Source organism: Phytophthora infestans, genomic scaffold (assembly GCF_000142945.1).
Source record: "Phytophthora infestans T30-4 supercont1.25 genomic scaffold, whole genome shotgun sequence".
Classification (NCBI taxonomy): Eukaryota; Oomycota; class Peronosporomycetes; order Peronosporales; family Peronosporaceae; genus Phytophthora; species Phytophthora infestans.
In genome coordinates, this window is record NW_003303734.1 from 782,922 (window position 1) to 806,598 (window position 23,677).

Sequence of the window (23,677 nt, forward strand, 5' to 3'; positions counted from 1 at the left end):
GCCAGGCACCCAGGTCTCATAGGCAGTACCGTAACGGGGCTTGTATTAGTAAAAATGCGTTACACTGAGGGGGGAGTGAGAAGGGGCGTCCTGAGCGGTGTAGGGGTCTGGGCTTCTAAAATGGCGAGAAGAAGAACTGCTGTGCGTCGTGAGTGGTTGACAATTCAGAAATGTAAAATTTGTAAGTGTTTTAAATTATTAAAACTACAAACATGGCCAATCTTAGTTTAAAACTTTTAATTTTTTTTCCTAGTTTTTAGACTAAAGGTACATTTGCCTCTATGCCGCTATATTTTAACAAGGTTCGCTTGAGTGATGGTCATATCTTCTGTACCCAACTTCAGCTCGAAGTTGGCATAATGCTCTCATTCCTCGACTAGCCATCCTTCCGCCATGGCAGCCTCTACTCAGCGTGTTTCGGTCATAGCAACTGCTTTAGATGACGTCGCACCCGCCACCTTAACACTCGTCGACCAGGAGCCTTTCCCCGTTATATGCCAGATCTGTATGGACGCACCATCTTCCGTCTTTCAGCTGTGCGGCGCCGAGTGTCTGGCCGAGGTCTGTGGCAAATGCCTGGTACGCCATCTCACCTCCAGTATCTACTCCTTCTACCCGGGTGTTCTACCTAAAGTTCGTTGTCCAGTGTGTCTCAATCTACTCAATAAGAACCAATGGGAGCAGTTCGTTCTTCCAGCAACGTCAGCGCAACAAGATACCCAAGTACCTGAACAAGAAATAAACTACGAGGAGCAACAACAGCAACAAGATGGCAGCAGACACGTATTGGATAAATATGTGATGCTGTGTCGTCAAAGCTGCGGCTTCCAGAGTCCATGCTGTCATCTTGCCGACTACACAATGCTACCCGAACGGTATGCAAAGTCGGAGGATGGAGACGACGAAGACGACCAATTAGAGCTGCCAGCTGAGCAGGTTGAAGCTCTAAATGGATTGTATCAATGTGGTGTAGAATACTGCTATCATCGTCTCGATGCAGCGGAATTTTACAGCTTTTTATCGAAAAAATTTAAGAGCAATACGGAGCACGTCTTGTTGAGACTGCTACCACAGATTGTAGACGAAGAGCGACGTGCAGCACTACTACTGCGTCACTTGAACAAGAACCCGGACACGCATACGATTTGCTGTGGCGCTAAGGTCTGCTTTAAGTGCAAGGCCACCAACCACCACGGTGGAGACTGTCGAGACTTTATCGAGGATGAAAACGTCGTGGAATGTCGCGGCTGTAACGTCACAGTTGTTATGGTGGATGGGTGTAACACGTTAAATTGCTTGTGTGGCTATGCGTTCTCGTGGTCTGCGGAGGTGGCGCGTCAACGTGCACAGCGCAAGCTCCTTGTACCCGTGGAAAACGACGAGTACGATAAGTGGTCGCTTTGGCACGACCGAATGGGTGAAACACTACAGAAGGTGACCAATTTATCGGCGACGCAGCGCCAATTGCGGCTTGCGAGACTCGTACGGGAACATCGCCCACTGTTGCGTAAAGTTCTTCTTCTCGAGTGTATCGCCGCCGAGGGAGCAAAAATGAGCCTCAAAGTGTAGAGGAGGCAGCGATCAAGCTCAAATCGATAGCGGAAACTCCATTGACACCCGAAGCTCCGGTGCTTTCTCGCAGTGCGTCCGTACCATGATCAGGTCATTTAACTTGGCCGAGAAAGATAAATTAAAGCTGATTTCTGAACTTTTACTACAGCAATTGACTCTACTGTAGCTAGTTCAACGTCAATAACGCCGCATGGGGCAGCGTTGGCAGCCTGGATCCCTTAAAACGAAACGCTCCAATGTCTCGTGCTGCCTTCGCTTTCTACCAGCCATGGCCATTGTGTACGATGGAGCCCCGCATAAAACAATCCAGTGAACTGTTTTTTATAGTAGTGCTTTTCATATCTCCAATTAGGTAAAGGAGATGTTCAAAGCAGTCACCTGCGATATTATCAATGGTAGGTCCGACTGCGAGTCCCTCCCTGAATGAACGACCTCAATAGCCATAAATTTCGTACTTGTACAGTACCGAATTACCTTAGTTATGCATTACACCCAATCTGCAGTGCAGAGACCAGAAGTCGAGCTCGGGAGGGCAAATTTGACCCTGGCGGGTCTTAGCTCGAAGGGCTAAGCGATGGCGGCCTTTAAACAGGCTCTGCCAACTCCAGGATGTCGTGAACGCGTGGATACCGGCTTCGTTAGCTTCTGCGAGTGCCTGCAACCTTAGCATCATTGGTGTGATTGGCACCCCTTCGTCCCGTAGGTCCCCGACCCAGTGAACAAGTTTCAACTCTACTGAGTAAGGTAGAGCGGTAGCTACACCACTACAACGTGCCTTCATCTTCTTGGCTTCTTTAGGGACTGTACACGCAGCGACGATCTTGTGAAGAGATGTACGCCGTAATGGTGTTCGTTGGTGCTGGCGGCCCTTGCCACCAAATAGGCGAGGCCTCCCCTTTGGGCGTTTTCGTTGCGTTGGACTCATCTGCGGCTTTGAGAATACTGGATAATGTACGCAAATTACTGGTTGTCAAGTCGTGTAATTGATAACTAAGGATGCACGGCTTCTTTTCCCACTCAGCGTTTGGCGGCTTCTGATTGGCCACATTGAAGTGTAATTGATAACAAAGAGTAATTCATAGCTAAGGTTATTCGGTAGGCGAAATTCACGGTACGAGAACGAAAGTGCCGATTGTACATCCTGGTGAGCTGCCAAGAGCGTCAGAGCTTGCTTACAGTATTAAATACATGTACAGTGTACATACATGTGCACGTACCAAGACAGCAGCACGTTCACTCAAAGAGATGCTCCACATTATCTTCGCGCAGATTGCTGGTTTTTAAATAGAAATGGACCGGCGGATTTTTTTAATCTCTTTAGACTTGCACAGTCTCTGGGACATGATGTCCTGACTTTGCGATTTTGGTACGGTTCATAGGAGAGTCCGATTTTGATTTGGACGAATCTGCAGATTTTAGCTCTTTTCGGTCGCATTATCGAAGCCTGCACAACGAACAACAAACCGGACACTGACACCGTCTCAAACTGATGCCGGCCCGCCGTGTGCATGTGCTCAAGATCAAGTGCCCTGCTCACTGAGGTGGGCGTCCCCCCATCGCCCTCCTCAGTGAGGTGGAGCTGCGGCTCCGAAAGCGGATTCCCAAATCGTACATATACTAGTTCACATTCTCGGTGCACGACAAAATTAGTTTGACGAAATGAACCCAAACGCTAACAATTGCGAAGTAGGTAATACACGGTTTGGCTTAATCGAATACTGGAATTGTCCCAGTAAATCGGTAGTCTATGTCTCGAAACTGACCGAAAACTAGCTGCTGACCCAGACCGGCTTTTTGGAGTTAACCTACAAAACAAGCATTGCGGGGATAGTCAGGGGAATAGGGGAATTAGAAACACAGGCCAAAGCGACAGAGAATCAAGTCGAGTGGGCAGAAGTGCTTTGAAAAAGCTTCAGGATGTATTAGCACTCTCACAGCAACCCTTTACTCAACCGGAACACTGCGTCTTTCCCAAGAGATCGTTGCCGAAAAAACATTGGCACACGCTTGGTGGTGCCGCGTTAATTTCGGCCAAGCCCAGTTTAATTTAAGCTGCCCATTTTTAATCTTGCATGTACAAAATGCGAGCCCCCCCCCCTTTTTCGCCATGCTGGCCGATCTGTTGACTTTGAACGTCGTGCGAAGGAGTGCAACCAGGAATCTCTCCAGATTCCACTGCGTTAGCATCCGTTAGCAGCGGAAGGAGCTCGGGCCCCAGCGAATCTCGAGGGTGCAAGCGCACCGGCTATTCATCATCTGGTATTAATAGAGGTCTCTGTACCACTACAAAATCTGCAACCTGTACCGTTTCACTGTGTTTTTTTTTTATTTGCCCATTTTCTAATCAGATGCCTATCGCGGGTAAGGCGAAGCTTCGCGGCCAACCACCAAGATATCCGCTAAGCTTTTTCAGCTGGTGTCGTCGTCTGTCTTGGCGCCACACTCAGCTTTGACATTGGGTCATTCCGCATTTTGCTCAGATCCTCGCAAGCCCACAGGACTCCCAAGCGCAGAAAGATGAACAAGTTCCTGGTGCGAGGCCTCGGCTTCTTCAACGATGCCTACGATCTCTTCGTGATGAACGTGATCAACATTGTGCTCACGGAGCAGTACGGCAAGCACGTGTACACGTCCACCATGAAGTCGTGGGTGTCCGCCGCGGCCCTCATCGGTGCCGTTGTGGGCCAGCTGGCGTTCGGCTACCTTGGTGATGTATTCGGTCGTCGTGTCAACATGATTGCCACGTGCGCCCTGCTCATCTTCGGTGGAATCCTCTGTACGGCCGCCTACGGTGGCACTGCCGAGGCTACTCTGTGGTTCCTCGTTGTAGCCCGCTTCATCCTCGGTATCGGTATCGGCGGCGAGTACCCGCTTGCTGCTTCGTCGACGGCTGAGGATGCTACGTCCGTGGCCGACCGCAACCAGCGTGTGGCTCTTACGTTCTCTCTGCAGGGAGTGGGTTCGCTGACTGCTGCCATTCTGGGCAACCTGATCATCCAGGCTCTAGCTAGCGCCGACAAGGACGAGAACTCTAAATCTCGTCTTGAGACTGTGTGGCGTCTGCTGTTTGCTATTGGTGTCATGCCCGCCATCGTTGTGTGCTACTGGCGTATCACCGCTGAGGAGACCGACGCCTACAAGGCCGCTGAGGAGCGTCGCCAGGCTGCGGCTAATGCTAACCCGACAGCCTCGCGTGCTCGTCTTTCGTTCATCATTCGCAACTACGGCGTCAGCCTTCTGGGTACGGCTGGCACGTGGTTCCTGTTCGACATTGTTTTCTACGCCCAGAACTTGTTCTCTGCCAGTATCCTGTCTGTTGTCGGTGTCGAGAATGCCTCGCTGCAGGAGGTGACGACCCAGAACGCCTTCGTTGCTATGATGGCTCTGCCCGGTTACTACGTCGCTGTATACTTCATCAACCGCTTGGGTCGCAAGGTCATCCAGCTGCAGGGTTTCGTGGTCATGACGATCCTGTTCCTGGTGCTGGCCATCTTCTGGGATGACATTCAGGAGGAGGCCGTACTCTTCATCATCCTCTACGGTCTTGCTCTCTTCTTCTCCAACTTCGGTCCCAACATGTCCACCTTCGTCATGCCTACGGAGATGTTCCCCACGCCCATCCGTTCGACGTGCCACGGTTTGTCGGCTGCTGCCGGTAAGGCCGGTGCCGCCATCGGCTCGTTCGGTTTCTCCATCTGGGTCGAGAACGAGAGCTTCGGCTACGACGGCGCCTTCTACACGTTCGCTGCCATCACGTTCGTGTCGATCCCGCTCACCTGGTTCTGCATGTTCGACAACGAGCAGGGCTTCGACGAGATGGACGCCGAGTTCTACCAAAAGCTGCACGGCGCCGACGACTTCACCCGCGAGTCGTTCAACTCGGTCATCAAGCAGAGCGACCTAGAGAAGGACGGTGTGTACAAGTCCACCACCACCCCTCAGTAGATTTGCGGTAGGTAGCACAAACCAAATGTATGGAAGTATTCTTCCCAATCTTTATGTAAAAACCTATTCAAGTGCTCAAATTTTTTTAAGGTTGCGATTGGGTTTGCTTTACGTATGTTGTCCTTCGGGCTGAAGGGCTTGTCAATGAGAAGGTCGTTAATCATGGTAGAATTTCAGCCGTGCGATAAGCCTTTCATCCCTCCAAAAGATATCGTTATGTTGCGGCTTCAATTGCGAAATACAGAATGCCGCTTCTTTGAGATCCACGTCATGTATACCGGTATGAGTTTTGACGGGGCTTCTTCTGATAAAAAAACTCGGACAGCAAGAGAGCTAGATCTCAATAACTAATAACCATACATTACCGCAGGTAATAAATTAAATGTAGATTTTTATCCAAGCATCATTTCCAGTCATTATCCAGAGCCCGAAGCTTCTATCCCAGCGAGCAAGTACTCGCGGTACACGTGCGCCACTGCCTTCTTCCTAGACTGGTTTCTACCAGCACACGCGGTCGCGGACGTTTCGCGGGTAAGCGTCTGGACCTCGACGCGTTCAATGACGTCGTGAAAGACGTCGCTACGGACCCTTCGACACTCGCGCCCAAGCTGCTGCAGTACCTGCCCAAAGCGCTGGGAGCTTGCCAATGCGCCATCACACTACGATGTGAAGTGTGGAGGAAGAGCCAGGACTGCGTCCAGCTCAAACCTGAGGCTCAGGTGCCTCCAGGACGCGATGCTCGCGTCCAGAAGCCGGACTTCGACGGACCATTGGCTGGCGAGCCGCCAGCCCCATCCTACTGCTAATCCTACCAATATATGTTACCGGGGTTTTTCCGTGTGCTGCTACACACTCGACAACTTGCGCCGTCAAGAGCAAGCAGCAGCACTCGGTTTTCTCCCCTGCTGGACTTTCAGTCCCTGCAACTTACTGTTGTTACGACTACTTCCTTCATCGCAATGGTCACCACTCGGCGTAGCCGAGGAGCGACCATCACTCAGGTTATGAGCCCAAGAAGGAGAGCTGGAAGCCCAGTCCGGAGTACGCAGAGCTCGCGCGCGTCCGACGAGTTGCAGTTGCCTGCAAGAGCAGACGAGACAACGTCAGACGAGACACATGCGACGTCACAAGCGTCATCAACCCGAGTTGAGCAACAACTCGAGCTCTTATTGGCCCAATTCGGTACCGTTATGACTACACTGACCAATCAGCAGCAAGTGCAGAACATTCCAGTGGAAGCATCCACCCGACGCCCACAAAGGCAGCTCATTCAAGAATTCTCAGCGGCTCGAGCACAACCGCAGCGAGTGCCGACGCCGTACGGGCCCCGCCGAGGAAACCCAAGCACAGAGGAACTTACCGCCGACGCCAGCACGCGTCAGAGCGAGCCGCCAAGAAACCCAAGAACGTCCGAGGCTGCAGCGCAGCCAGTCCAGACCGAGGCCGGGACCGACTCCGCTACGGACGAACCCATGGTTGGAGACCACAGATGCACGCGGTGCATGAACCAGAGCGGACACGTGCAGTTGAACGCAAGACTTACCGATACCAACTACCAGACGTGGCGCGTCGAGATTTGCTCCATTCTCGACGTCGCACACCTCTTGGACCCCATCATGGAGCGCGAAACGATGGCAGACCAACGTAACGAAGGACAGCGCGGCTGTTTCAAGCAACGACTGCGTGTTGCTCAACGTGAACTTACGATGGGACTTAGTCAAGAACTACAGATGCGATTTACAAGTGTTATTCAACGTGCTGATCCTATCCTACTGTGGCGAACACTGGAAGATCATTTTGATAACCATCCTGGAGTAAACAGCGTGTTTCTCAAGCGAGATATGCTGAATCGTCGCCTGCAACGTGACGAACGACTTGACGATTACATTCGTGACATCGACGACTACCAACAGAGACTTCGCCGCGCGAATAAGCAGCTGCCTGAGCAGGAAGCCGTCTCTATCCTATTGTCGAATACAGTGGGTGTGTACCCAGCGGTGGTAAACGAGCATGAAGTACGTATTGGACGTGATGAGTCCATTACGTGGGAGCAAGCGATCGAGCGCCTTCGACTCGCTGACCACTCACGCCAAGAGACTGAACTACAGCAAGGACGTGGTGGAGGTAGACGTGCCGTCCAGCGAGATGTCGCATTTGGTGGTGGCCGTGGCGACGGACACAACGACGGAAGAGGACGTCGAAACTCGAGCAGCAGTCAAGCACGAGGCAACAACAACCGCAACAATCGTCGCAGCCGCAGCTCATCGCCGCGTGGGCGGAACAAGCGGCAGAAGAGCAAGAGCTCATCCAGTGCGAGGGATGACATCGCCAAGCGAAAGGCGAAGACGAAGTGCAACACGTGCGGAAAGCAAGGACATTGGAGTGGCGATCCTGAGTGCCGCCAGCGTGGCAACAATAACAACAACAACAACTCGAGCAACCCGCCGCGCAGGATGATCGATGTGGTTACTGTGAAGACAGCCAAGTCGGCTGCACCGACTCAAGCTGAAGGACAAGAGCATGTACTCGCGGTGCGTGACAACTTCAACTACAAGGACAAGGACAAGGACCAGGACATGGTGGAGTGGGTGTTGGATAGCGGCGCGCAGACCAACGTCTCGAGCGACCTTACCTTGTTTACGGAGCTACACGAAGACTCAGTTGCAGAACTAGTCTTCGGCAACGGCACAACCGAGCGCGCAACTGTAGGCACAGTGCTTATGCAAGTGCTGAACGAGCACACGGGCAAGATCGAGGAGCGCCTCCTTGATGACGTGAGCTACGCCAAGTCGGCTGCCTACAACCTGATCTCGCAGACCTACATGCAATTCAAAGGAAACTTCAAGGTGCGCATCTCGCATGATCAGAAGACTACGTGGCTAGGTCAAGGACACATTGAAGCTGCGCTTCCAGTACATCCGCGAGGATGTACCGCATGTGGGACGCCACGTCAGAGCAAGAACGTGATGAGCGTCAAGGCCAGTGAAGCTGAGAACCCCATGACGTTGCTGCACAACCGCATGGGCCACGTAAACATGGAGACTATCAAGACTATGGCAGGAACCTATAACTTTGGCATCAACATGCAGTCGAAGAATTTTGCTCTCTATGAATGCATTCCATGCTTAGAGTCAAAGACGAAGCGCATGAGCTACAAGCGCAAGCCGTCTCGCTCTGAAAAACCCTTGCACAAGCTTTGTGTCGACCTATGCAGTATTGGAGTGGATACAATATCGAAATCAAACCAGTTTCTATTGATTATCGACGAAGCTACGAGATACAAGTGGGGATATCTATTAGCCTACAAAGACGAAGCCACGGAGCTGATTCAGAAGCAGATTCGCTGGATCCAGAACCAGTTCCCGAAGGCGACCATCAAGACGCTGTTCTCCGATGGTGGTGGCGAGTTCGTCAACATGCAGCTCGAGACCTTCTGCAAGGACCTCGGCATCGACACGCGTTCATCCAATCCCTACAGCCCGCAGGAGAACGCTATCGTGGAGCGCACGAACCAGACCGTCATGCGGCAGGTCAGATCTATGTTACAAGCTACGCAAATGCCTGTTTCATTATGGGGAGAAGCCTTCCTACATGCAATTGAGACGCTCAACAAGACGCCGACGCCGGTGTTGAAGGACCAGCAGTCCCCGTACGAGGCCCTGTACGGAGAGCGGCCAGACCTCAGCGTGCTGCGCACGTGGGGGTGCTTGGTGCACGCGCACATCCCTGATGATTCTCGGCAGAGAAAGGAGAAGCTCACTCCAAGGACGCAGATGTGCTTACTACTTGGCTACAGCGAGAAGACCAAGGGCTATAAGCTGCTGAACCTGCGCACAGGATCAGTGACGACGTGCAGAGATGGAAACATGAAGGCACATGAGAAGTACACGGTAAACACTGTGTATATTGAGCAACTTCTTGCAAACACCTACGCTTACGGAGACTACGACTTACCTGCGGAGATCCCGATCGTGCCGATCCGGACGACAATGTCTACGTACCTGCAGCTTCCTGCAGAGCTTGCAGAAAGGCGAGCAGCGGAGATGGCGAAGCTGGCCACTGCTGGTGAGAGCCATGACCAAGGTGTTGAAGTTGAAGCCGAGTCTGCGACTCGAAGTGATGACCCACAGCTACCAAGCGAGGACGCTAAGAAGCCAGCAGCTTCAGTGGGAGGTTCCAAGCGGAAGAACACAAAAGGCAAGAATAAAGCGAAAGCATGTGCAAATCGAGTGGGAGCCTCGAAGGCCAAGGACAGTCGACGTGATGCTCACGAAGACGAGAACTGGGAGCCATGCACGACGCAGAAGTCGTCGCCAGACGACAGTGCAGCTACGTCGCGACCGAAGCGGAAGCGACAACCATCCGCCCGACTCAAGGACTACGTAGTGACGAATGTGACGAAGCAGAACGTCGAGGATGTGCAGATCCCCATTAGTCACAAGCATGCGGCAAGGTCAAAGAAGTGGAAGGAGTGGAAAGCAGCGATGCAAGTTGAGATGGACTCACAGCAGCAGCACGAAACTTGGGTGCTCGTGCGACGCACGGAGGCCAAGGGCAAGCGTGTCATTTCGTGCAAGTGGGTGTACGCGCTCAAGAGAGACTCTACGGGCCGGATTAAGCGATATAAAGCTCGACTAGTGATCAGAGGCTTTCTACAACGCATGGGCATCGACTACAGTGAAACATACGCACCTGTTATCAGATTTGAGACGATCAGATGCGTGATCGTATACGCGCTGCAACGCGGATGGGCCATCTTGCAGTTCGACGTCAAGACCGCGTTCTTGTACGGTGACCTCGACGAGGAGGTCTACATGGAGCAGCCTCCAGGCTTCGGAGAAGACTCTACGCGCTATGTATGCAAGCTACAGAAGAGTTTGTATGGGCTAAAGCAAGCGCCTCGCGTTTGGAACAAGACATTGCACAAGTTCCTGACGAAGATCGGACTCGAGCGCCTCGACTCTGACTACGGACTCTACGCCAGGAAAGTGGGAGGAGAAGTCACCATGTTGCTCACGGTGTACGTCGACGACCTACTTCTCCTCGGCCCTAATGACCTTTGCGCTAAGGTTGCTATGCAACTCAGTGAGGAGTATGAACTCACATCTCTCGGACCAGTCAAGTATCTACTAGGCGTGGAGATACTGATCGACAGCGAGCGTCGACATGCGGTATTTTGCCAGCGGCAACACATTACGGAGGTGCTAAAGCGATTTCACATGGAGGGGTGCAACGCGGTTGCAACACCGGAAGCGCTGCGCGCTGAGGTGGTCACAGATGCGAAAGATGACTCCCCGCCCCCGTACCGAGAGCTCGTTGGTGCACTACAATATCTGGTCTCAGCCTCAAGGCCGGACATTGCGCACGCTGTGCGTAATCTCAGCAAGTACCTGTCCTGCTTCGACCACACACACTACGCTATGGGAAAGAGGGTGCTACGCTACCTGAGTGGTACTCAAGACCACGGCTTAGTGATGGACATTGTTATTGGGAACGACGTCAAGCTGACGTGTTACACCGATGCTGACTACGCTAATGACCCTGATGACCGAAAGAGTGTTAGCGGGTTCGTGACGTTCGTCAATGGTAACGTGGTTTCGTACGGATCAAGAAAGCAAGATAATAACGCACAGAGCACAACGGAAGCAGAGTATATTGCCATGAATGAAGGCACTAGAGATCTACAGTGGCTACGTGGACTCTGTGAAGAACTATGCTGGGAGTTCGCGACTCCGGAGATTATCGGCGATAACAAGTCGTGCATCTATCTGACTGCCAAGCCTGGCAAGCACAGCAAGAACAAGCACATTATGAACAAGTTCCACTTGGTGCGCCACCTCGTGGAGAACGAGCAGCTACGGATTCGCCATGTTGGCACCGACGACATGATCGCCGACGCGATGACGAAGCCATTGCCGAAGGACAAGTTCGAACATTGCCGTGATGGGATGAAGGTGCTGCGCATCGACCGTCAGCAAGGCTCAGCTCGTTCAGTGGGAGCCAAACATCATCGCCATGCGTGAATGCAAGCTACTACTACCAGTTCATGCATACGAAGGACAAGAAGGAGGAAGAGCGCTACCAAGGACGAAGCGTCGTGCTGCAGCGCAGCTAGAAGATGCCAAGGACATCGTGGTGAGCTCTACAAGGTGATCATGTTGAAGCTGCGCTTCGACTAGATCAAGTGGGAGTGTGAAGTGTGGAGGAAGAGCCAGGACTGCGTCCAGCTCAAACCTGAGGCTCAGGTGCCTCCAGGACGCGATGCTCGCGTCCAGAAGCCGGACTTCGACGGACCATTGGCTGGCGAGCCGCCAGCCCCATCCTACTGCTAATCCTACCAATATATGTTACCGGGGTTTTTCCGTGTGCTGCTACACACTCGACAACTTGCGCCGTCAAGAGCAAGCAGCAGCACTCGGTTTTCTCCCCTGCTGGACTTTCAGTCCCTGCAACTTACTGTTGTTACGACTACTTCCTTCATCGCAATGGTCACCACTCGGCGTAGCCGAGGAGCGACCATCACTCATACGAGAACACGTCGCTCTGTTCTTCGACGACCAGGAGCGCGGCCACCGTCACTTCCTCCCACCTGTCTTGACATTCTTCAGGTTCTCCCAGTTGAGAAGGAGATTCAACGGTTTGAGAACTATTATCAAGTTCTACAGGAAGACGAGGACTATTTCCCAGTTTTATCACAAATAAAGGGGCTTCCAAGAAGTAGCAAGGCCGAGAGGAAGAAGCTCTTCAATGAAGCTTTCGCCCAAAATCTACAGACGGAGGCTGTATGCTACTTTAAGGAACTGGAGGAGCATGTCGAAGGGGTGTTTGGTACTTTGGCTCTGCGGATGGCCAACCTACTGACATCCAAGCTCCATGTGCGCTATCCGACGTTGAAACTGGCCGAAGATTTGGTCGGAGCGTTGGTGTATTATCCCTCTTCAGGTCTTGCTGCTCGACTCACAAAGGCACCCACTGAGAGACAAGCGAGCTTCGAGGCTAACGGAGCATTCAAAGTACGCTACTCCATGACTTCACCAATGTAAGGGTCACTTCATCTTTACGACAATTTGTCCGCCCATCGAACCGATCGAGAAGGCACAGCCGAGCGCTCTACCCGATGGCTATTTCGGCCCAAACTACGAGGAGGAGCGAACCTCGGAGTATGTATTTCCCGACGTTTACCACTATGTCGTTCTAATCACATTACAATCGCCCGCAAAATTGGCATGATGGGACGTGGATATGAAGGCCAAAGTGGCCTGGTCGTTGACTATATGGACGCCTTGGAAACATACCTGGCCACATGCAAAGTGACCATCCAACTCGTCTTCCTCTGTATTTGTTGGATGCAGTCTGTCACTGCACTGCAAGGCGACGCGGGGCTTAGTCGCAATATTAGTCTTACCATTAGCCATTCGGAGAGTCTGATCGATATAGTCAAAACGTCGCTGCTACAAGAGAGAATTAAAGACTCGATGCATGCTATTATGTCATAATAGCATGCATCGAGTCTTTCTTCATAATTTATGAAGGACGCTATGGACGGCTTCCCTGCGACAGAACGGGTCAAACCCCCTGTATGGGGCTCTCAGATGCTGTCGAACCACTTGGGGTTCTTGATGATCGGAGGTGGAGAGCTCTCCTCCAAATGTGGAGCCTTCCATCAGCTCTACAATGCTCTAGTCCAGCAGGGATTTCTAGAGCGCTATCCGTTCCATGACGAGCTGCTGGACATCTATGAGGACATGAACTTTAGTCCGTCGTCACGAGCGACGGTCGTTATCGCTCAAGGCCACACAAGTGATCCACATGATGCATAAGATCTATCGTGGTGACGACACAGACGCCGTGCTAGTTCCGGTCCGGGAACTCTGCGCTACAACGATCGATTTCGTCAGGTTTGTGGTGCGCACGGCACGCATCAGTGTCTCTGTCGACAGGCCAGCGAAGTGCTGAAGAAGCGACTGCTGAAGACTCCTCTCTTAAAGAGAGAGCGGTCAGTGTTTCGCGATATATTGCAGATGTATTCGAAGGAGAGAGGTGCCATGGGGTTGGGCAAGACGCCCGGTCTTGATGCCTTCCGTCGCTTGGAGTGGTACCTGAGTGTGAAGAAATCCAATGCACTGACGATTGTCACGGACTTGTTGGACGTCCAGTATACTTCAAGCTGGCGATTGATGCGAGTGAACAGCATCTGGGTCGTTTCCAACCGGGACTTGATGGGCTAAATGGTGTGGCCTGCTACAAGATCGTAGGTGGTATGTTGTGTACAGTAGCACCAGTTAGGAAGACGTGGCAAGAGTTCGCGAATTGGTTACCGAGGTAGCCACTGGCCACAGGGTCCAGTTTGAGGACCAGAACTCGCAGCTCTGCACCTTCAGTCGAAATTTGAGCTTTCGGTCTTTCGCAACGCTGCAGCAGCTTGAGAAAGAAAGGAGGAATTCTTTTATGGAGTTTGCGGTGTTCATTTGGGGTGTATTGCTTACTCAGTGGGTTGGCCACTTTGATTCTTCGCTGTCTATCGTTTACTAAGTATCGTTGTGCAGTTTTCAAATGAAAGTTAAACGGTATACTAGCACTGCTGTAGTAGTAAAATGTATCTGGGGACAATAAGCTTTGCCGCAGTACTTGTCTATCAGTTGCTACATCACACATGCTGTTCGTGGGCCACACCTACCAATTTACGATGACGAAGCTGGCGTACTCACAGACTTGTAATCCGACTCCTTATCCATCTCTGAAGCGAATGAGTCACGTGTGAAATCATCCTCACCGTGAAGCTTGCGGTAGAACTCAGCGTCCATCTCCTCAATAGGAACGTTGTTGTCGAACACGCAGAACCACGTCAGTGGAATCGACACGAACGCGATGGCGCAGAACGTGTAGAAGGCGCCATCGTAGCCAAAACTTTCGTTCGACACCCAGATAGAGAAACCGAACGATCCAATAGCAGCCCCGCCCTTGCCACAGGCCGCTGAGATACCGTGGCAAGTGGATCGGATCGGAGTCGGGTACATCTCGGTCGGTAGGACGAAAGTGGCCGTGTTGGGGCCGAAGTTGGCGAAGAACAGAGTGAGGCCGTACAGGACGATGAACAGAACAGTCTGGTCTTGCAGGTCATCCCAGAAGATAGCCAGGATGAGGCAAAGCACGCCCATAAAAAAGAAACCCTGCAGAGCCATCTTCTTACGACCCAGACTGTTGATAAAGTAGATAGCCACATAGTAACCAGGTAAGGCCAGCAGCGCCACGAACGCGTTCATAGTGGTGACCTGCTGCAGTGACGAGTTCTTGACTCCGATAACAGACAGGATACTGGCCGAGAAGAGGTTCTGGGCGTAGTAGATGATGTCGAAGAGGAACCAGGTGCCGGCCGTACCAAGAAGACTGACCCAGTAGTGGCGGAGAATGAACGAAATGCGAGCTTTCTTCTCGGCACCGACGCGGGTTACTGCATTGGAGCGCTCCTGGATAGCTCTATAGGCCTCTGTCTCCTCTGCAGTGATACGGTAGTAGCAGATCACGACGGCAGGGATGCAGCCGATAGCAAAAAGCAAACGCCACACGGTCTCAAGGCGAGAGTCGCTGTTCTCGCCAGGCTTACCGTCAGCTAAAGCCTCAACGAGCAGATTGCCCAGAATGGCAGCCACCACCTGACCCACTCCTTGCAGCGAGAAGGTTGTGGCCACACGAGTGTTACGCTCGGCCGAGTTGGTCGAGTCTTCAGCCGATGACGAAGCAGCAAGTGGGTATTCGCCGCCAATACCGATACCGAGGATGATACGGGCCACGACCAGGAACCACAGCGTCGAACTGCCGCTACCTCCATACGCAACTGTACACAAGATGCTACCCACGATCAGGAGCACACAAGTGGCGATCATATTGACCTTGCGACCGAAAACGTCACCCAGGAAGCCAAACAAGAGCTGACCGATCACCGCACCGATGATAGCAGCAGCCGACACCCAGGACTTGACGTACGACGTGTAGACGTGCTTGCCGTATTGCTCCGTAAGCACGACGTTAACGATGTTCATGACGAAGAGATCGTAGGCGTCGTTGAAGAAGCCGAGGCCTCGTACCAGATACTTGTTCATGGTTGGCGAAATTGACGGACTTAGGCGAGACTGAAGTCGGCTGCAGCGTTGCTGGTAAATTAAGGAATGAACTGACAGATCCAGTACACGATGCAAGGTGGAGAGGGACGCCCTGCTCAAATTAGTCGTACAAAATGGGACTTAGATTGGGTTCCGTTTCAAGTTTCTGCCAGTTTCTCCGCTCCCTACGCTTTAGCAATGAATTATTACAGCGTTTCGGTAAATTTATTGAGCGGAATAGGTATCATCAAGCGAGTCTAAGGAATAACCTTTTTCTTTAACTCTAAAACTAGTTCAATTCGATGCTCGAAGTGGCGTGTAAGATTTTAGGTATCTTGGCTGGAGGTTCTTTATCTGGGCGTTAACGTCTCCGTGAGACGGCTCTCGAAACCGGTCGAGCTTTGGGTGACGTAGGTGGGGAAGGTGTCAGCGAGATGCGTAACATACTCGCTTCGAATCTTGCTCTTGAGCTCGTCTCACGCGTTCGGGATTTTCGCAGCGACCAGTGAATTCACATACTGGCAGCAAGTGGCCAACTAATTTGATGTGGCACGTAGCCATTTAATACGAAACATTGGCTCGTACATGACATTACAGAATTAATAATGGCTGTAAGTTAGCGAAGTAGTGTCCTACATGGAGTCTACCCAAACAAAGAAATCGCGACTACCCAAAACTACGTGAGATGCGACGCATTTCGGTAGTCAACCTCTTTTCCAGCAAGCAAGCGACGCATCAAGCAGCGAATCTGCTGAGATTCAGTCCCATAGTGACCAGCGTAGCTCGAGAATCGGATCCAGTCACGGCGTTACAGTGTGCTACTGTACCACCTTGGGTGACACTCAATACAGGATGGAGATTCTCCATTACAGAAATGACTTCTTCAAAAGACCAGTTCTGTTCTGTATCCATGCCTCGCTATTAACGAGTTGCTAGTCTGAATTCTGAAAACGGGAAATACATTGATTCTCGTAATTTCTAAGCTATTTAGCGGATAAGATGGGTGTCGACGACACCTTGTAGCCCGACTCCTTGTCAGCATCGGCTCCCTTCGAGGCAAACGAGTCACGCGTGAAAGCGTCCTCACCGTGAAGCTTGCGGTAGAACTCAGCGTCCGTCTCCTCAATAGGAACGTTGTTGTCGAACACGCAGAACCACGTCAGTGGAATTGACACGAACGCGATGGCGCAGAACGTGTAGAAGGCGCCATCGTAGCCAAAACTTTCGTTCGACACCCAGATAGAGAAACCGAACGATCCAATAGCAGCTCCGCCCTTGCCACAGGCCGCAGAGATACCGTGGCAAGTGGATCGGATCGGAGTCGGGTACATCTCGGTCGGTAGCACGAACGTGGCCGTGTTGGGGCCGAAGTTGGCGAAGAACAGAGTGAGGCCGTACAGGACGATGAACAGAACAGTCTGGTCTTGCAGGTCATCCCAGAAGATAGCCAGGATGAGGCAAAGCACGCCCATAAAAAAGAAACCCTGCAGAGCCATCTTCTTACGACCCAGACTGTTGATAAAGTAGATAGCCACATAGTAACCAGGTAAGGCCAGCAGCGCCACGAACGCGTTCATAGTGGTGACCTGCTGCAGTGACGAGTTCTTGACTCCGATAACAGACAGGATACTGGCCGAGAAGAGGTTCTGGGCGTAGTAGATGATGTCGAAGAGAAACCAGGTGCCGGCCGTACCAAGAAGACTGACCCAGTAGTGACGGAGAATGAAAGATAACCGAGCTTTCTTAGCCGCGCCCACATGAGAAACGGCGTTAGCACGCTCTTGCATCGCCCTGAAAGCCTCCGTCTCCTCCGCAGTTATACGGTAGTAGCAGATCACGACGGCAGGGATGCAGCCGATAGCAAAAAGCAGACGCCACACAGTCTCAAGGCGAGAGTCGCTGTTCTCACCGGGCTTACCGTCAGCTAAAGCCTCAACGAGCAGATTGCCCAGAATGGCAGCCACCACCTGACCCACTCCTTGTAGCGAGAAGGTTGTGGCCACACGAGTGTTACGCTCAGCCGAGTTGGTCGAGTCTTCAGCCGATGACGAAGCAGCAAGTGGGTATTCGCCGCCAATACCGATACCGAGGATGATACGGGCCACGACCAGGAACCACAGCGTCGAACTGCCGCTACCTCCATACGCAACTGTACACAAGATGCTACCCACGATCAGGAGCACACAAGTGGCGATCATGTTGACCTTGCGACCGAAAACGTCACCCAGGAAGCCAAACAAGAGCTGACCGATCACAGCACCGATGATAGCAGCAGCCGACACCCAGGACTTGACGTACGACGTGTAGACGTGCTTGCCGTATTGCTCCGTAAGCACGACGTTGACGATATTCATGACGAAGAGATCGTAGGCGTCGTTGAAGAAGCCGAGGCCTCGTACCAGATACTTGTTCATGGTAAGCCAATTCTTTTCGAGTCCTCGACTGAAATGCTTGAATGGTCCGGAGTCGGTGAATTGGAGAATAAGCGGATTGCGGCATGTATCATCTAGCTCCCTATCTCATGCTGAGAACGGCCGTACCTTGCCCTGCCTCAGATATGATTACGACCGATTGGTGTGGGGAATTTGGAATCTTGACGCTACTATTACTATATTAATATAAAACTTACTCAACTTATGCAGGACGAGACAAGAAGGGCAGTTTACTTACACGTACATTGCAGCGATATTGGAAGGAATGTCACGGCACACGTGAAAGATTAAGCTTCCCGTTATGTACCGCATTGGAGTCATTCTGTACCCCACAACACCCTGTCACGATTTGTATTGCGAGATGAACTCCCCATAGCCATCAATGACACTAAGCTTTAAGCTATAAATCGAGTACTTAACATTTAATGCTATCATATAGATAGGATATCCGGTCTAAAGTGCTGCGGATCTGGCTCACTTAAGTCTCGCAGCTCAGCCAGAGCTTTGCAAGTTAGCCGCTCCATGTTGCACTTTTTCAGTGTGGGGGTGTTCATCTACAAAAAGCAATCGTGTTGGCTTTCTGTACACACTTGATTCGATCCAACACGGCAATTGAATCTCCACGTGATCCACAGAGCCTCAGCCGACCAGCGTACGCGATCACAACTAACAGTACATGTTTCAAAAATTATTGGTGTTAAGCGTGAAACAAAAAAAAACTTTACACCCTCGGTCAAATTGCCACTGGCAATACATTACATGTACCGGTACTTTCAAAGTAGAAGCCGCGATCGAACACAGCTCAAGATACATGTACTGTACTGGCTGGGTGTTGTCGTGTGCATCCCAAATCTATAGAGCTCCCCCAAAGATTTTAGACCCTGCTCTTCTCGAGGTGAACAATGGCCATTACCAGCTCGATCCATAAAATAAATCGCATCGAATCTATCTCTATTATCCTTCTCGTAGCAATACCAACCTTACGAATGCCAATCGATCCCATAAGTAAAGTTGATCTTGAGTCACAGACTTTCCCATAAGCGTAGGCGATAGAGATCTCTTATTGAGAATTCTAAACCGTCGGCACCAAATCAAAAACTGCACCGCCCACAGCCAGCGCTTCTGTGTAGTCTAATCAAACGGATTTCACTTTCTTCCAGACTCATCAATCCATCCCGCCACCTCATCGTAAAGTTGCTGTCTCTGCGCTAGTAACACCGCTTCCAACGGCGCGAGTTCCAAGATCGTCACGTCGAATAGACAGGTCTGAAGCAGCTTCCGTTCCGTAAACGACCCTGGATAGAACGCTGCAGGTCGAGCAGCCGTGCGGTACAGTCGTCGAGAGTCTCGACCCCACTCCAAGATATTATCACTGTTCATATACAGCGGCTCAGCATCTGCTTCCAGTCCCACAGCAGAATTCCTCCGCACCGGGTAATGCTGCAGTGCGTCTCCACACAAAACTCCATCGTTTTGTCGCCCTTCAGCTAGTAGCTCCCAGCCGACAGAGCCCACAGCATAGTCTGAGAATTCGTACGTAGTCTCCGCCAACTCACACGCCAGCCAATAGAGCTCTTTATCGCCATAGGACGGGGCCATTCGTAGTCCGTTTAGCGACACAAAAGACGCCAGAATGACCGTCGCTCGTGGCTGTCGTGCCTTGTTCCACAACATCAGCGACGAGTCCATTTGGTGGCCACTACGAAGTGCCCAAACGTGCGAGTTTACGAGAAATTCGCTCGGTTGGAAACTAAAATCTAGATCCATGTAGTGCCTTGGTATCTGAGGTCTCGGTTTTGTGTCTAAAGTACCGAAATTCCTATACAGAGAGACGTCAAAGTCCGCGAGAAATTGATGCAATGCACCAATATTATCAGAGGACGTTCGCTTGGCCAGATACGACAAGTCGTAGCTGATACGGTCGTTAAAGAAAAGTGTTCCTGTGCTCTTGTACTTGACTGTGTCCCATAGTGTCATGGGATTCTGGAAGAAGAGCGTGTCTGCGTCTAGTAGCATGATTTCCTGGAATTGCGAGTATACTACCGCCAGTACTTTGATGTCGAAGCTGCGGAACTTGTGGTGGCAGTGATCTAGATCTACACAGAAGAGTTGACGCTGCTCGATTGCTGCATTAGTTGCGCGTTCACAGACGTCGTAGAATGTCACGGATGAGTCCTGATTTTGCATCTTTTTCTGCAGGTTTTGACTCAAATCTCCGCAGTGAGGAATTTCCACGGGGAGGCGAACTTGGAGACGTCGAAGCTCCAGGATTAGAGAGAAGCCCAGTAGGGCGATGTCATCAAATAATGGTAGCACAATCCCACGAGTATTGGGCTTGAATTGCTGCGTCTCGAGCCACAAACTCGAGGTGAAGGCTTGGATCTGGTGTGGTGAGAGTTCGGGAACGTTCCAAGCAAGGCGGCGACGGTAAGACAGGAAGGATTGCCATAGCTTTAAGACAACAAATAGAAGTAGACACGAGGCGACTACTAGGAGACGGCGGCGATGAGAGAGTAGCCACAGACGCCAGCGCGTGCGGTACCGTCGCCATCGGTGCCTCCGATCGCGATCCCAATGGTCCCCGAGCATGGGCCACTGTCATTGGCTACCACCTAAACTAATTTTAGTACTGCAACTCAATGGCATCTAGTCAATGCATAGTAGTTTGAAATCGAAGGCGCCTAAAGTATTATACTACTGTACCTGTATTTACTTGTGATATTGTACGTTTAAAAGCTTTTTAGGTGAAAAAGTGCTTTTCTAGTCGGCGATGTTAGGTTTCTGGTAATACATTACCATTCTTAAGTTGTTAATTGGACTTAGCTTTAGAATAATGAACATATTTTTACTGAGAAGTCAGATAACGGGCTTTCGTCGGACTAAAAAACTGCTTGTGAGCGAGCAATTGTCCGAATGGTTGGCATTTATTGGGCATTCGGAGATTCATCCCGTCGTCAGAGTTGAAGAGATGACCTACTCACTATATATCCGCTGGAGAGGTATCGTATTGATGTACGTTTATTTAATCGAAACCGTTGGAGGCCATGATTATTTACATGGAACTATACATGTTATAATCCTGTACATGTCCAGGATTGCAAAATAAAATTCTTTTCAAACTCTGCTATTTCCGATCATAATAAATTCGGAGGGTTTCATATTTGTTTCTGCCGTTTGCCGGTCAGATGTCGAGGGACGCCGGCGATGCTGCTCCGCAAGACGCGGACACCGCGCCTGCGCAGGAAGGCTTGCGTGAAGAATCTCCTCTGTGTGGAGTGTATGCGGTCGCGAACGCGCAAGTTATTGCGGAGTCTGGAGGTGAGAAGTGCCGGAGAAGCGCTGGAGTTGACGCGAAAGGGACTGTAGAGCCCGGAGGAAGCCTTATCAGCCAGACACAGGACCCCGAAAGCTCTATCATGAATGTAAAGGCGGGCGCCCACATGGATGTAGAAGATGAGCGAAATACGGAGGCTGTGCGGTCTTCAGAAACGGATGGTGATAGTGAAAAACCTGGAAGCCAGAGCACCGACGCTGCGAGTGTGCCAGTGAGCCCGCCGGTCAAATACCACGCTAATTGGAAAGCGTGGCAGAGCTACTTCGTCGACTACTGACGACGTTCGATGCAAGTCATCCCCGTGAAGGAGACGATGTCTTGCGCTGAAAGGAACAAGCGTCTAAAGAAGACGAAGAAAGGTGTGGATGACGATCAGCTGGTCCCGAATGAGTTTGACCCGTATCAACGCACGTACATCTGTACGCACGGCTGGAAAGAGAAAGTCGCGCAGTGAGGGCAGCCGTCCGCGTCAGCACATCCGGCTGACAAACTGTCCCTTCAGATTCGTGGTACAGTGGAATTTGGCGCGTCGAGAGCTTCAGGTGAAGAATGGTGTCTGGTTACACAACCATCAAGTCTCGCCCGCAGCTTTCGCGACGTACCCATCGTCGCGTGGAGTGTTTGACCCGCTGGTAGGAGCGCGTGTTCAGGGTATGCTCGAGGTTGGAGCCAAGCGCTCTAAGATTTACGACTACCTCGTGGAGCATGACGAGAATGTGGTGCAGGCGGACGTAGACAATCTGGTGCGTGATTATTCTTCTTCCACAACGGACGTTGACGATAACGAGGGAACTGCTAGGGAGCTCGCATTGTTTGCTGCAGTTGATAATGAGAACCTTTCGTCAGTGGCCGACACGGATTGTGGTGAGACAGGAGTTATATCGATTGCAAGTGCGCACATGCGGCGCGTTTCTGCGAGGTCTTGCTAGTTGATTGCAGTCACAAAACGAATAGGTACGTCTGTGTAATGTGAAGGGTAATGATCTTGGATTTAAACAGGACTGATACGTGTATGTGTTCATGATAATGATGTAGGTATAACTACCAACTACTAACATTCATGGGAATGAACGAATTTGGCGAGGGTGCAGTAGTTCAACAGTCTCTGATCGAAGCAAATGGAGACTGGCATATGTAACGAGCCATTGATCATTTTAAACGATTTCACCCTACGCGCATCAACTTACTGCGCGTGATAGTCGTGGATAAGGATTTAAACGAGATACGCGTGTTGGAGGCGAATTTCCCTGAGGCCAGGATCCTGATATGTCACTTTCATGTTATTAAGTATCTCAAGAAGATGCGCTCGAAGCCAGAGTTCGGGAAGATTTCATCAGACGACGCTAGCCAAATAGACGCTGCAGTTCATAAGATGGTATACGCGTCCAGTGAACAAGAATACGAAGATGCACACGATTCTCTAAAGGGCATTTGCGAAAGATGTGGTATGGATCGTTTTTTCAAGTATTTCGAGAAGAATTGGCACTCATGCACAGAGCGTTGGGTGTTATATCTTCGTGCTACGCTTCCCCACTTCAACAATCACACCAACAACAGACTGGAGAGTTACTTTGGCAAACTGAAAGAAGGTATCGACAGTTCTATGACTATGGCGAATTGTATCAAGGCATTGGTTGCTTTTGATCGGCGGAAACAAAACGACTACGGATACCGGCTAACTCGAATAGGTCGTTTCAGCAACTCGAATTATGACGAGGAAATGTCGACGGTTCTGCGTTTCACTACTCACTATGTGGCTCAACAGATAGAGCGGCAATACACACTCGGATTAGAGAATACATTACGTTACAAGTTCGAGAAAGATCCCGGGAAATTGAAAGTCGTCAAAGTCCGTGGATCATTTAAGATCCATATTTTTCGAATCGATGAGTGGAGATGCAACTGCGAGTTTGCAGCGTCGATGAGTTTGCCTTGTAGACACGCAATCGCATATCGCAAGCACACCAACGTAAATGGGCCTGTTATTCCCTGGACCATGATTGACGAGAGGTTCGTACTGATCCAACTAAAAATCCTGGATGTATTCAGGATTTTATATTTCTATTATATGTATTTGTATAGTAACGAATCCTGTATGTGTGCATGACTTGTAGGTGGACGAACCCGACAATGGAACTCAAGAAAGTCCGGCAGTTTGCCGATGAGAAGTTCGGAGATTCGGCCCAAGGAAATCAAAAGAATAGGATGCGAACACACTCGGAGAGATATAGAGAGGCTGTGCGCGCAACACACTTAATTGCCAGCGAGATAGCAGACATTGAAGATGAAGCTGA

The 23,677-nt window shown here is 51.0% G+C and overlaps 6 protein-coding genes across 6 annotated transcripts; 3 read left to right on the forward strand and 3 right to left on the reverse strand.

Annotated features, from left to right (window-relative positions):
• Positions 1 to 507: 507 nt before the first annotated feature.
• On the forward strand, positions 508 to 1,658 carry PITG_13019 (uncharacterized protein; the record flags this gene model as incomplete). Its single annotated transcript, XM_002900514.1, has 2 exons — positions 508 to 1,512; positions 1,557 to 1,658. The coding sequence occupies 2 exons, from the start codon at positions 508 to 510 to the stop codon at positions 1,656 to 1,658; spliced, it is 1,107 nt and encodes a 368-aa protein (XP_002900560.1).
• A 2,431-nt stretch (positions 1,659 to 4,089) lies between these two features.
• Positions 4,090 to 5,517, forward strand: PITG_13020 (inorganic phosphate transporter, putative; the record flags this gene model as incomplete). The annotated part of the gene is made up of 1 exon (XM_002900515.1): positions 4,090 to 5,517. The coding sequence occupies one exon, from the start codon at positions 4,090 to 4,092 to the stop codon at positions 5,515 to 5,517; it is 1,428 nt and encodes a 475-aa protein (XP_002900561.1).
• A 7,274-nt stretch (positions 5,518 to 12,791) lies between these two features.
• Positions 12,792 to 13,745, forward strand: PITG_13021 (uncharacterized protein; the record flags this gene model as incomplete). The annotated part of the gene is made up of 3 exons (XM_002900516.1): positions 12,792 to 12,852; positions 13,274 to 13,422; positions 13,539 to 13,745. 3 exons carry the CDS (start codon positions 12,792 to 12,794, stop codon positions 13,743 to 13,745), a joined length of 417 nt encoding a protein of 138 aa, XP_002900562.1.
• Positions 13,746 to 14,198: 453 nt separating this feature from the next.
• Positions 14,199 to 15,617, reverse strand: PITG_13022 (inorganic phosphate transporter, putative; the record flags this gene model as incomplete). The annotated part of the gene is made up of 1 exon (XM_002900517.1): positions 14,199 to 15,617. The coding sequence occupies one exon, from the start codon at positions 15,615 to 15,617 to the stop codon at positions 14,199 to 14,201; it is 1,419 nt and encodes a 472-aa protein (XP_002900563.1).
• Positions 15,618 to 16,600: 983 nt separating this feature from the next.
• PITG_13023 (inorganic phosphate transporter, putative) lies at positions 16,601 to 18,031 on the reverse strand (the record flags this gene model as incomplete). Its single annotated transcript, XM_002900518.1, has 1 exon — positions 16,601 to 18,031. One exon carries the CDS (start codon positions 18,029 to 18,031, stop codon positions 16,601 to 16,603), a length of 1,431 nt encoding a protein of 476 aa, XP_002900564.1.
• Positions 18,032 to 19,195: 1,164 nt separating this feature from the next.
• PITG_13024 (uncharacterized protein) lies at positions 19,196 to 20,638 on the reverse strand (the record flags this gene model as incomplete). The annotated part of the gene is made up of 1 exon (XM_002900519.1): positions 19,196 to 20,638. The coding sequence occupies one exon, from the start codon at positions 20,636 to 20,638 to the stop codon at positions 19,196 to 19,198; it is 1,443 nt and encodes a 480-aa protein (XP_002900565.1).
• Positions 20,639 to 23,677: the final 3,039 nt, after the last annotated feature.